Source organism: Manis pentadactyla, chromosome 12, assembly GCF_030020395.1.
Source record: "Manis pentadactyla isolate mManPen7 chromosome 12, mManPen7.hap1, whole genome shotgun sequence".
Classification (NCBI taxonomy): Eukaryota; Metazoa; Chordata; class Mammalia; order Pholidota; family Manidae; genus Manis; species Manis pentadactyla.
In genome coordinates, this window is record NC_080030.1 from 86,921,312 (window position 1) to 86,935,432 (window position 14,121).

At 37.7% G+C, this 14,121-nt stretch overlaps 1 protein-coding gene across 8 annotated transcripts in view; it reads right to left on the reverse strand.

Moving 5' to 3' along the window:
* IBTK (inhibitor of Bruton tyrosine kinase) overlaps positions 1-14,121 on the reverse strand; it is an 88,757-nt gene that overhangs the window by 54,005 nt on the left and 20,631 nt on the right. For all 8 annotated transcript variants that reach the window (XM_057489380.1, XM_057489381.1, XM_036918795.2 and 5 more), the window contains 4 exons: positions 3,508-3,618; positions 1,970-2,140; positions 426-543; positions 167-347 (listed from right to left, as the gene is read on the reverse strand). In XM_057489380.1, the coding sequence (XP_057345363.1) occupies positions 167-347; positions 426-543; positions 1,970-2,140; positions 3,508-3,618 (581 nt within the window). The remainder of the gene's footprint in view (positions 1-166; positions 348-425; positions 544-1,969; positions 2,141-3,507; positions 3,619-14,121) is intronic.

Sequence of the window (14,121 nt, forward strand, 5' to 3'; positions counted from 1 at the left end):
CTGGATGCTTATCAGAAGACTAAGATCATCTAAAGGCAAAAACTCCTGACTTTTCCCTCATTCCCGTTTCCCATTTGACATTTCAGAGCACAGCATAAAGCTGACACTCAGATATTTACTGGAATTGAACTATTAAAGTTATGTTTTTTCCAAGAAATACACATACTTAGAAGCCATCTTCTTACACTGATAGTCTGCAAGTAAGTAAACATCCCCCCTTGTGGTAACACAGACTGTGGCCCCATCACTCGCAGCGACCAGAGACAGAGTGATGTCCTTATGATGAAGGGCAGAGACCTGACGAGGAGCAGTCACATACTTTTCTCCATTGGGATCTAGTAAATAACCTAAAAAAATAACACAAATAATAAAATATCCATTTTAATAAGCTAATTTTTTTTTAAATATTGTCAAAGATTTCTTACCCAGCTGCCCACCATTTAATCCCATGGTGTAAAGAGCTTCTCTGGTCCACAGCACTGTGTGAAACCTGCCCGCTGCTACTCCAGTGATGGTCCTTCCTTTCAGATATTTCGCCTGCATCTATTCAAAAGACAAATAAGACTGCTGCTTACTATCTCTCTATGAACAAGCACAATTCTACAAAGATCCAGTAGAGCAGGGCAGCAGACGTGCTGCCAACAGCCCCCCGGCGCCAACGGCATCATCCCTGATGGTTCTTACCACTCAGTCCGGGACTCCAGCTCTTCTTGGGACACAGGGCATTTGGATGCAGCCACTGCACAACAGCAGTTTTGACATATAAAACATAGACATGGCATAAAACCACACTACTGAGCTTTTGTTAACAAGCAATATACAAACAAGCATTCTCATTCTTATGAGAAAATAGGTTATTTTTAGATCTGACATATCCAGGGTTTTCAACAGTGGGCCAGTAACAGTGTGGACCAGATGAGTCTCAGTTGTGGGGAACTGCAGGAAGTTGAACGGCATCTCTGGACTCTGCCCAGTAGATAGTCAGAGCACCACTCCCACCCCAACCTCAAGTGTTGACAACTAAACGTGTCTCTGCACATCGCCAAATGGCTCTGGCTGTGGAGGAAACTGCCCCCAGTTGACAATGTTGGGTATGTTCACATCAACCCAGAGTTCCAAGACAGCCACACAAAGTTAAAAAAGAAAATGGGAGTAAAATCTACCACAAATTCTAGTTACTTGGAGAAAATCGATCTTCTAAAAGTTCCACAATTTGGAGACTACCTCTATTTTTTTGGGTGATTCCTACTGATTCATTAGTTATCCAAAATGGAAAAGCATCAGATTTGAGAGCTTATTAACACCAAAAATATGTATATCTAATAATAATTTTAAATCCAGAGCATTGTTTAAACCAATGGAGAAACTTAATATCTGAAACATAGTTTTATGAGCTTAAAACACTTGTTATGGGTGATAATACTAGTTACATATAATTAAGAGCACCAGTCTCAGTTCTATGTATTAATCCCCTGAAGTTGAGGAAAGGGTACCTCCTGGTGCAAATAGGGAGAAGAAAAGTAGAACGATGGCTTTTGGACTCATGTCCCCTCACATCAACCTGCCAGGTATGACTTCTGTGCAAAGGCAGCTGTACAATGAAGTTTAGGTTTCTGGGTGCCTCACTTGCACAGCTCATTTTGCAATTATAACTTTGTATTTTTTTTTTTAAGGAGGGCCTCAAATTTATTTGTTTCAAGCTCCCAAAATTTGGGTGCCCTCTGCTTATGAATGCTTAAAAAGCTAAATCTAAGGCAGTTTGGTACCTAACTTCCCAAGTGCTTTCTTACTCAAAATAGATGCAGATTTTACTATGCTTAATTTCTCCTGTGAAAAATACAGTATATACCATTGAAGAGATATATACCATTGAATGTAAGTAAAATAAGTTCTCTGTCAATACCTTCCATCTTTTTGTCCATATATATTTTATAGCAAATAGTCACCTTACTGTTTAAAAAGAGTTTACCTGTCTCGGTACATTACAACTGGAAGGTGGAGGAATAATTCCTAATTGATGAAAAATATTTAGACCAAACGTATAAACACACCCATCTTCAGTTAATACAACAGTATGATCCTTAGCAGCTGCCACCTGGGAACAAATATGACCGCTTAGTCCTTCCACAAGCCTAGGGACCTACAAAATAAAATAAACTTTAGTATAATTTAAGACCATTTACAGGAACTGTAAATAGAACCTAGTGATACGACATTAAAAATGACATGACCAATGGTAGGTAATAACGATTGGTAAGCTCTACAATTCAGCAAGGGGCTGAATTTAATAGGATAAGTTTAATAGGATATGGTCACTGACTTACAAGTAAAACCCCAAAACCCCAGTAAGACATGTCAGTAAAATAATTTGTTTCAACAATTGATTTTTTGAGCGCTTATCATACACCAAGTGAAAATTGTTTGGTATGAATAAAGTGAGCTCTTCAGCCAAAGTATTCTTGATATGTTGAAAAAATAAAATAGAGGAATTGATGTATCCATTCAGTGAATAACCAAACATATGAAATCATATTCCTTTGGAGTCATCTGTCCTGGGTTCAAATCTTAATTCTGTCACTAGCTATTTGATCTCAATCAAATTTCTTAACCTCTCTGTACCTCATTAAAGATGTACACAAAATAATATTTAAATATAAAAAACATTAGTATTTCAGATGATAACAGACTTGGTATAAGGAATAAATGACTTGGTATATATAAAACACAACAGTCTGGCACAGAGTAAGCAATGAATAACTGATTGCTATTATTACTATTGTCACTGTGTATAAATGAGGATAATAATGTCTATAATCTCACAGGAGTATTGTGAAGCTAAAATCAAAGTAATGATACTGCATGAAAGGCATGGACAATGCCTAGAAAATAATATATTCTCAAAAAATAGAAGCTACTCTCATAGGTCACTCTCCCTTTCAAAACACCCTGTAATGGATGACAACAATACCAGCAGTCTCTTCAAAATAAATTTTACCTTAAAAATAACCTCCTGAGGCAATTTTTTGTATGTAATGATTACTAAGTTTCTTCTAATTAGCACTAAGTTTCAGGAGCATAGGAGTCAATGTTGTGATTATACAATGAAAATATGGGCTCAACTTTTAGACAACAAATACTTTAATGAGAAGTTAAAAACAAATAAAAACCTGGGCTGCTTTAGGAAAAGTGTTTTACAATTAGTCTAACTTTTTAAACTTCAACCATGGAAATACTTTAAAGCTTACATATGTGCCTTCCTGAGTCAGCATTTGCTATAAGCAAAATGTTATTTTTCTTTGATGCTTTAGAATTTTGTATCATGTCTATGTCCTTTAATTTGAACATAATATATATGGAAAGTAATCAATTTTTAAAAATCTGTTATCAATTTGTATATTATTTTCTCCTTACAGTTGGTTTAAAAACTTTTTTTTTAGTTAACTCAAACTTCCAGTTTATCAAAATTTTACTGAAGCTACCTAAACTAAGTAACAACATTTCAATTACCAAGCATGTCTGTTCATCTCCATGGCCTAAACGTCCTCCGGGACCATGACCACAGGTATAAATCTGCCCTTTCTGAGACAGAAACACTGAGTGAAATTTACAAAGCACCACCTAAGGGGAAACAAGAGAATGTTCATTAAACTTCTCTGAATAAAACACCCTCTGTTTAATTAAAAAAAAAAATTCCAGAACATTGCTGATTGTTGAAGCTGGATAATGGGGACATTAGGATTCATTATATTATTCTACTTCATATATGTTTAAAGTGTTATGTAATAAAAATTTAAATACACATGCTTTATTTTAAAACTATGTCTAAATAATACTGATATACAGAAACAACAAAGAAGGAATTAAGCATGTGTTACCCACAGAAGAGACTAAACAAAGGAAAATGCAAATCTTGTCTCCAACTCCAAAAAATAGCAGCCTTTTGTTTCCCAATTTCATAATATCCCAAGCAGCAAGAATTGAGCAGAATGTAGTAAGGAGTATAAAGATTAACAGACAGTGATATCTGTTATTAAAGTGAACAGTAGAAATACCTTAAATGTATTTTCTAAAAACACCACCACTTATATGTGGGAAATGTATTTTCTAAAAACACCACCACCTATATATGTCCTCTTTATAGCTCAGATTTTGTCTAATACATCCTTAATAGCTTTATATGCCTTTAAATAATTTTATATTTTCAACTTTCTCTCTCTTCCCCATTTCCTTTCTTATCTGCCTTCTTCCCACACACACTTTCATATTCATATACTCTTACCAGAAGACTAGGGTTCTGAAATGGTTGAAATGCATCAGCAGAAAGCAGTAACAGAAACCAGCAGCAGTTTTAAACACAAGCATAAACTCATTTTATTGTACTTCGCTTCACTCAATTCAGATATTGTGTTTTTTTACAAATTGAAGGTCTGTGGCAATCCTGAACCAAGCAAGCCTACTGGCATCATTTCTCCAATAGCATTTGCTCACTTCATGTTTGTGTGTCACATTTTGGTCATTCTCACAATATTTCAGACTTTTTAATTATTATTTTTTGTTATGGTGATCTGTGATCAGTGATTATGACTTCTTTAGATGATGGTTAGAATTTTTTTAGCAATAAAGTATTTTTTAAATAAGGTAGATACACTGATTTTTTAGACATAATACTGCTGCATATTTAATAGACTACAGGGTAAACATAACTTTCACATGTTCATGGACGCCAAAAAATTCATTTGACATTCTTTATTACAATATTCACTAAATTGCAGTGGTTTGGAACCGAACGTGCATTATCTCCAAGGTAAGCCTGTATGCACATACTTATATACCTAACCCTCAGGCTACACTTGCTATTTTTTAAAACATCTAATATTTAGTATATTCATTTTACCTTAATGCTATTTTAAAAATCTTATATTCTTACTATTAAAAATTATTAGCATTTGGATTAGGATTAAAGAAGGCAGCGTGAGAGTACAGACACAGGCTTCCTCCTAAAACTGGATACAATTAGAAAATTTAATTGGCACAACTAATCCTGACAGAGCAACAGGAAAGAGGACACGTCAGACCTGGAGAAAAGAGCAGACCTCAGCGAACGGGGTAATGCACCAGAGCTGTGTCTCCACGGGACCTGAGCCCCTCCCCCACCCCAGCTCACCAGCGGGAGGAAGAGAAACCGAGCAGAGAGGGAGTGGAAGGCTTGGGACTGCAGAATACCTAGCTCTGGAAATCTGCGCTGGGAGCACAAACCTACATTTCATGGTGCTTTCATGAGACTCGCATGACTACTGGGTTGGAAAGTTAATACAGGCAGAATTCCTGGGGAGACTGGGATTTCGGAAAGCAGAGATCCATATCTGGCTGCTCTGGGACAAAAACTTATACCTGTGTGCCTGGCCCACTGGCTCAGGCAGTGGAGACAGGCACAGGAGCCAGGAGGCGGGAAACAGCTCTTTCCTACCCCCAGTATCGCTCCCCTGCGACCCCCGACATTGCTTCAGGGGCTGAGCAGCTCCAGAATAGAGCTTCTGGACACTAGAGGGCACCATATACAAACATGAAACGCCAAAGGAACCTTGTCCAGAGTAAAATTGTTAATACAACTCCCGAAAAAGATTTAAATGATATGGACCTCGTGACTCTTCCTGACAGGAAGTTCAAAATAAAAATAATCAACATCCTAATGGAGGTACAGAAAGGCATCCAAGAACTCAGGAATGAATTTAGGTCAGAGATCCAATCGTTAAAGAACACGGTGGACGGTATTAAAAGCAGGTTGGATACGGTGGAGGAGACAATAAATTAAATAGAAACTAGAGAAGAGGAACACAAAGAAGCTGAGGCACAGAGAGAAAAAAGGATATCTAAAAATGAAAGAATATTGAGAGAACTGTGTGAACAATCCAAGCGGAACAATATTCACATTATAGGGATACCAGAAGAAGAAGAAGAGAGAAAAAGGGATAGAAAGTGTCTTTGAGGAGGTAATTGCTGAAAACTTCCCCAATTTGGGGAAGGAGATAGTCTCTCAGGCCATGGAGATCCACAGATCCCCCAACACAAGGGACCCAAGGAAGACAACAGCAAGACACATAGTAATTAAAACGGGAAAGATCAAGGATAAGGACGGACTGTTAAAAGCAGCCAGAGGCAGAAATAAGATCACATACAAAGGAAAGCCCATCAGACTAACAAAAGATTTCTCAGCAGAAACCTTACAGGCCAGAAGGGAGTGGCATGATGTATTTAATGCCATGAAGCAGAAGGGCCTGGAACCAAGATTACTTTATCTGGCAAGATTATCATTTAAATTTGAAGGAGGGATTAAACAATTTCCAGATAAGCAAAAGCTGAGAGAGTTTACCTCCCACAAACCATCTCTGCAGTGTATTTTGGAGGGACTGCTATAGATGGAAGTGTTCCGAAGGTTCGATAGCTGTCACCAGAGGTAGTAAAACCACGGTAGGGAGGGTGGAGCAGCTGATTGCGAGGCAAATGCAAAATTAAATTGACTATCCCCAAAGCCAATCAAGGGATAGAGGAAAAGTACAGAATCTGATACCTAATATATAAAGAATGAAGGAGGAAGAAAAAGGAGGAGAAATAGAAAAGAATCTTTAGATTGTGTTTGTAACAGCATACTAAGTGAGTTAAGTTAGACTCTTAGATAGCAAGGGAAGTAACCTGGAACCTTTGGTAACCACGAGTCTAAAGCCTGAAATGGCAATAAGTACATGCCTATCGATAATCACCCTAAATGTAAATGGACTGAATGCACCAATCAAAAGACATAGAGTCACTGAATGGACAAAAAAACAAGACCCATCTATATGCTGCTTACAAGAGACTCACCTCAAACCCAAAGACATGCACAGACTAAAAGTCAAGGGATGGAAAAAGATATTTCATGCAAATAATAGGGAGAAAAAAGCAGGAGTTGCAGTACTAGTATCAGACAAAATAGACTTCAAAACGAAGAAAGTAACAAGAGATAAAGAAGGACATTACATAATGATAAAGGGCTCAGTCCAACAAGAGGATATAACCACTATAAATATATATGCACCCAACAGAGGAGCACCAGCATATGTGAAACAAATACTAACAGAACTAAAGGAGGAAATAGACTGCAATGCATTCATTTTAGGAGACTTCAACACACCATTCACTCCAAGGACAGATCCACCAGTCAGAAAATAAGTAAGGACACAGAGGCACTGAACAACACACTAGAACAGATGGACCTAATAGACATCTATAGAACTCTACACCCAAAAGCAACAGGATACACATTCTTCTCAAGTGCACATGGAACATTCTCCAGAATAGACCACATACTAGGCCACAAAAAGAGCCGCAGTAAATTCAAAAAGACTGAAAGCCTACCAACTAACTTTTCAGACAACAAAGGTATAAAACTAGAAATAAATTGTACAATAAAGCAAAAAGTCTCACAAACACAGGGAGGCTTAACAACACGCTTCTAAATAGTCAATGGATCAATGACCAAATTAAAATGGAGATCCAGCGATATATGGAAATAAATGACAACAACACAAAGCCCCAACTTCTGTGGGACGCAGCGAAAGCAGTCTTAAGAGGAAAGTATATAGCAATCCAGGCATATTTAAAGAAGGAAGAACAAACCCAAATGAATAGTCTAACGTCACAGTTATCAAAATTGAAAAAAAAAGAACAAATGAGGCCTAAGGTCAGCAGAAGGAGGGACATAATAAAGATCAGAGAAGAAATAAACAAAATCGAGAAGAATAAAACAATAGCAAAAATCAATGAAACCAAGAGCTGGTTCTTTGAAAAAATAAACAAAACAGATAAGCCTCTAGCCAGACAGACTTATTAAGAGAAAAAGAGAATCAACACACATCAACAGAATCAGAAATGAGAAAGGAAACATCACGACGGACCCCACAGAAATACAAAGAATTATTAGAGAGTACTATGAAAACCTATATGCTAAGAAGCTGGAAAACCTAGAAGAAATGGACAACTTCCTAGAAAAATACAACCTTCCAAGACTGACCAAGGAAGAAACACAAAATCTAAACAAACCAGTTACCAGCAAAGAAATTGAAGCAGTAATCAAAAAACTACCCAAGAAAAAAACCCCTGGGCCAGATGGATTTACCTTGAAATTTTATCAGATATACAGAGAAGATATAATACCCATTCTCCTTAAAGTTTTCCAAAAAATAGAAGAGGAGGGAATACTCCCAAACTCATTCTATGAAGCCAACATCACCCTAATACCAAAACCAGGCAAAGACCCCACCAAAAAAGAAAATTACAGACCAATATCCCTGATGAACGCAGATGCAAAAATACTCAATAAAATATTAGCAAACCAAATTCAAAAATATATCAAAAGGATCATATACCATGACCAAGTGGAATTCATCCCAGGGATGCAAGGATGGTACAACATTCGAAAATCCATCAACATCATCCACCACATCAACAAAAAGAAAGACAAAAACCACATGATCATCTCCATAGATGCTGAAAAAGTGACAAAATTCAACATCCATTCATGATAAAAACTCTCAGCAAAATGGGTATAGAGGGCAAGTACCTCAACAAAATAAAGGCCATATATGATAAACCCACAGCCAACATCATACTAAACAGTGAGAAGCTGAAAGCTTTTCCTCTGAGATCGGGAACTAGAAAGGGATGCCCACTCTCTCCACTGTTATTTAACATAGTACTGGAGGTCCTAGCCACAGCAATTAGACAAAACAAAAAAATACAAGGAATCCAGATTGGTAAAGAAGAAGTTAAACTGTCACTATTTGCAGATGACATGATATTGTACATAAAAAACCCTAAAGACTCCACTCCAAAACTACTAGAACTGATATCGGAATACAGTAAAGTTGCAGGATACAAAATTAACACACAGAAATCTGTGGCTTTCCTATACACTAACAATGAGCCAATAGAAAGAGAAATCAGGAAAACAATTCCACTCACAATTGCATCAAAAAGAATAAAATACCTAGGAATAAACCTAACAAAAGAAGTGAAAGACCTTTACCCTGACAACTATAAGACACTCTTAAGAGAAGTTAAAGAGGACACTAACAAATGGAAACTCATCCCATGCTCTTGGTTAGGAAGAATTAATATCCTCAAAATGGCCATCCTGCCCAAAGCAATATAAAGATTTGATGCAATCCCTATCAAATTACCAACAACATTCTTCAACAAACTGGAACAAATAGTTCAAAAATTCATATGGACCCCGAATAGCCAAAGCAATCCTGAGAAAGAAGAATAAAGTGGCGGGGATCTCACTCCCCAACTTCAAGCTCTACTACAAAGCCATAGTAATCAAGACAATTTGGTACTGGCACAAGAACAGAGCCACAGACCAGTGGAACAGATTAGAGACTCCAGACATTAACCCAAACATATATGGTCAATTAATATTCGATAAAGGAGCCATGGACATACAATGGGGAAATGACAGTTTCTTCAACAGATGGTGCTGGCAGAACTGGACAGCTACATGTAAGAGAATGAAACTGGATAACTGTCTAACCCCATACACAAAAGTCAATTCAAAATGGATCAAAGACCTGAATGTAAGTCATGAAACCATAAAACTCTTAGAAAAAAAAATAGGCAAAAATCTCTTGGATGTGAACATTAGCGACTTCTTCATGAATATATCTCCCCGGGCAAGGAAAACAAAAGCAAAAATGAACAAGTGAGACTATATCAAGCTGAAAAGCTTCTGTACAGCAAAGGACACCATCAATAGAACAAAAAGGTACCCTACAGTATGGGAGAATATATTCTTAAATGACAGATCCGATAAAGGCTTGACATCCAAAACATATAAAGAACTCACGCTCCTCAACAAAGAAAAAGCAAATAATCCAATTAAAAAATGGGCAGAGGAGCTGAACAGACAGTTCTCCAAAGAAGAAATTCAGATGGCCAACAGACACATGAAAAGATGCTCCACATAGCTAGTTATCAGAGAAATGCAAATTAAAACCACAATGCGATATCACCTCACACCAGTAAGGATAGCCACCATCCAAAAGACAACAAATGTTGGCGAGGTTTCGGAGAAAGGGGAACCCTCCTACACTGTTGGTGGGAATGTAAATTAGTTCAACCATTGTGGAAAGCAGTATGGAGGTTCCTCAAAATGCTCAAAATAGACTTACCATTTGACCCAGGAATTCCACTTCTAGGAATTTACCCTAAGGATGCAGCACTCCAGTTTGAAAAAGACAGATGCACCCCTATGTTTATCGCAGCGCTATTTACAAGAGCCAAGAAATGGAAGCAACCTAAGTGTCCATCAGTAGATGAATGGATAAAGAAGATGTGGTACATATACACAATGGAATATTACTCAGCCATAAGAAGAAAACAAATCCTACCATTTGCAACAACATGGATGGAGCTAGAGGGTATTATGCTCAGTGAAATAAGCCAAGCAGAGAAAGACAAATACCAAATGATTTCACTCATCTGTGGGGTATAAGATCAAAGACAAAAATGAAGGAACAAAAGAGCAGCAGAATCACAGAACCCAAGAATGGACTAACAGTTACCAAAGGGAAAGAGACTGGGGAGAATGGGAGGGGAGGGAGGGATAAAGGCGGGGAAGAAGAAAGGAGGTATTATGATTAGCATGTATAATGTGGGGGCTGGAGGAAAGGGGAGGGCTTTGCAACACAGAGGAGACAAGTAGTGATTCTACAACATCTTACTGTGCTGATGGGCAGTGACTGTAATGGGGGTTGTGGGAGGTACTTGGGGTAGGGGAGAGCCTAGTAAACATAATGTTCTTCAAAAAAATAAAATTAAATAAATTAAAAAAAAATTATTAGCATTTTTATTTCTTATGTCAACTATAAATACTTCTAACTCAGGATGTGAAAAGAAGATTAAGAAATAAAGAAATCCTAGAACTGTTTTCTAGAAAATCAAGGTCCTTTGGAAAATAAGAATATTATGAACAGAACTGCAAGTTCAATTTATACAGAACCTTAAGCCACCTGGGAAGTTCTATAAATACACATGCCTATCGTATGTAAAAAGACATTATCTCATTTAGTTGCACCACAAATACTTAAAGTCTAAAAATAAAACCCAAAATTACATTTCAATTTGTGTTAGAATTTGTAAGAGAAAAATCATTTACTGAAACCAGAAACAACGTATATGTTCAATTTTATATTCAACGTTAGAATGCCATTCAACAATTTCTGACCTCTATTAAACAACTAGTAAGAGTTTAAGTTCTCCAACTTTAAAACCTTTGAATTTCTTAAGACAACTGACCATGGCTTTTCATTAATTCTCTGGACTATCCTGTTAATATTAATAATCTCTGCCCATGGTAGTTAATTCACTTGGTACTATATTACAGAATCAGTCCTTTTTAGTATCTAATGGTGGCTCTCTATAAAACAGATGCTTAGTAAATATTCCCATACACTTGCTTTCTTTTTTCTGACTGATATGTATACTGCTTTCCTTCCTCTTATACCTGTCCACAGTGCTCACTTCAGTCTTCATTCTGTGGTAAATAAAATCCCTTACATCCTTTATCTCATAAAATACTCTAACTTCCTTGCCTTAATTTGAGTATACTTCTTCATCCATTACCTTATGAAGTGAAATGTGCTCAATTATTCTATGACACATATATCTGAGTATCAGAAAGCACAATCAACCCCTAGTGTCTTAATACCACCATTTATTCCTTCACACTTGTGCAAAAATTCTTGCTCCTGAAAACTAATTACATCATGTACTAACTCAGAAAGGAAAATAGATTATCTTTCTCAAGTACCCTAACTCTGATCCATCATTAGTGGGTGCTGATGGATGGAATACCATTTTAAGAATTCTAAGGTCCTGTTCAAGCTCAGTTTAAAACACACACACACACACACACACACGAGAGTGAGAGTGCACAAGAGTGTGTGCAATGTAGAGAAAGGGGAGAGAATGTGGAGGGGAAAGAGGAGCAAGAGTGTGTAAGCATTAATTAGCAATGTCTACCAAAGGCTCTGGACTAGGTGAGTGAGGGTGGTAATGGCACATGTTGTTAATCTCCCTCACATTCACCAGAGACTCTGATACCAGGATTATGACTCCTGTCAATCTCAAGTCCTTTCATTACCCTCAGTTCCTTCCAGGTCTATGTCGATGGTTCACCAGAATCCCAGCTTTTGGGACACTACTCTACTCCCTACTTCTCTAGTCATGCTTCATTTGCATAGCGGCCCTCTTTCTAGCCTCTGAAAATGTGATATTCTCTAGAGCTCTTCTATTTCATCTTTTTAGTTCTAGTTGTGATACATTAGGTAGTGACTTTTGGTATGAAAAACAATATTCTACAGGGCCCTAAATATGGTAGCCCTATGATTTATTCTCTAAAGTATTTTGGGAAATAAAGGTGATAATATTAATAATTATACCAGAAAAATAGTTAGAGATAAATTCAACAGATATGTGCTGAGGTATAATCTTTATGATTCAGAAACTCAGAGTTATAGCTGACATGGGAATTTCTGGGAGCAGCCCAGAGTGTGCATGGGCCCCAAGGGGGAACATGCCCCAGGGAGCCTGACTCCAGGCAAATATCAAAACCTGGCCGGCAACTGAGGCGAGAACTGCCTGGATGTCCCAATTGCCCCAGAGTATGCATGAGCATATAGGTAAGGAGGCACAGGGGATTCACCTGGTGCCAATCCAGAGGTACCTGAGTATACCCCTGACCTGCCGCTGGCCAATATCCTCCCCCACCCAGCACAGAACCCACAGGTGTCCACCCAGGAGCCCCTCCAATGGGTGCCCAAGGCATAACCCCCAGGACCATGCCCTGGAGCACCAGGAAAAGCCCATCTCAGTCTCACTTTTACTCAGCCTCCGGCCTGCCAAAACCACAAGGCACATGCAGCCCACACAGGGGCAATCCTTCAAGACCAGCAGAGTGGGCCCTTTCCAACTAACACATAGAACCAAGCACAAAAAGTCATACAAAATGAGGAGACAGAGGAATACACTCCAAACAACAGAACAAGGAAAAAACCCAGGAAAAAAACTAAATGAAACAGTAAAACAATCTATATGAAAAAGAGTCTGAAGCAATGGTTATAAAGATACTCACTAGACTTGAAAAAACAATAGCAGAACTCCAGGTGGACTTCAACAAAGAGATGGAACGTCTAAGAAAGAACCAATCACAGATGAAGAATTCAATAGATGAAATAAAAACCACACTGGAGGGAATGAAGAGCAGACTAGAGGATGCAGAAGAATGGATCAGTGACTTGGAAGACAGAGTAATGGAAATCACATAAAGTGAAGAGCAGAAGGAAGAAGAACTAAAAGAAATCAGAATAGGGTGAGAACTCTGGAATATCAAGAGCCCTAACATCCACATTATGGGAATCCCAGAAGGAGAAAAGAGAGAAAGGAATAGAAAATGTATTTGAAGAGATAACTGAAATCTTCCTTAGCAAGGGGAAGGAAACAGTCTACTAGGTCCAAGAAACACAGAGAGCTCCAAATAAGACAAACCTAGGGAGACCCCACACCAAGACACATCACAATTGAAATGTCAAAGATCAAAGACAAAGAGAAATAAGGTTATCAGCTGATTTTTGTGCAGAAACTGTAGGACAGAAGGGAATCGCATTACACAAAGTGCTGAACAAAAAAAAACCTCCAAAAATGCTCCACCCAGCAAGGTCATCATTGAGAACTGAAGGAGAGATAAAGAGCTTCCCAGTTAAATATAAGTTAAAGGAGTTCACCACTACTAAATAAGCATTAAAAGAAATGTTAAGGGGACTTCTTCAAGAGGAAAAGAAAAGACCCGGAGGAGAAGCAAGAAATTTAAGAAAGGGAAAAATTTCCACTGGTAAAGCACACATATAGCAGAGGTAGTAGATCAATTACTTAAAAGCTAGTATGAAAGTCAAAATGACAAAAGTAGCAAAACCAATTACATCCAAAATTTAGTTAAGGGAATCACTTTAAAAAAAAGGAGTCAAAGAAGATATTATATACATAAAATAAGGAAGAGGGGTGTAAGAAATGAAGTGCCATTAGAATGTG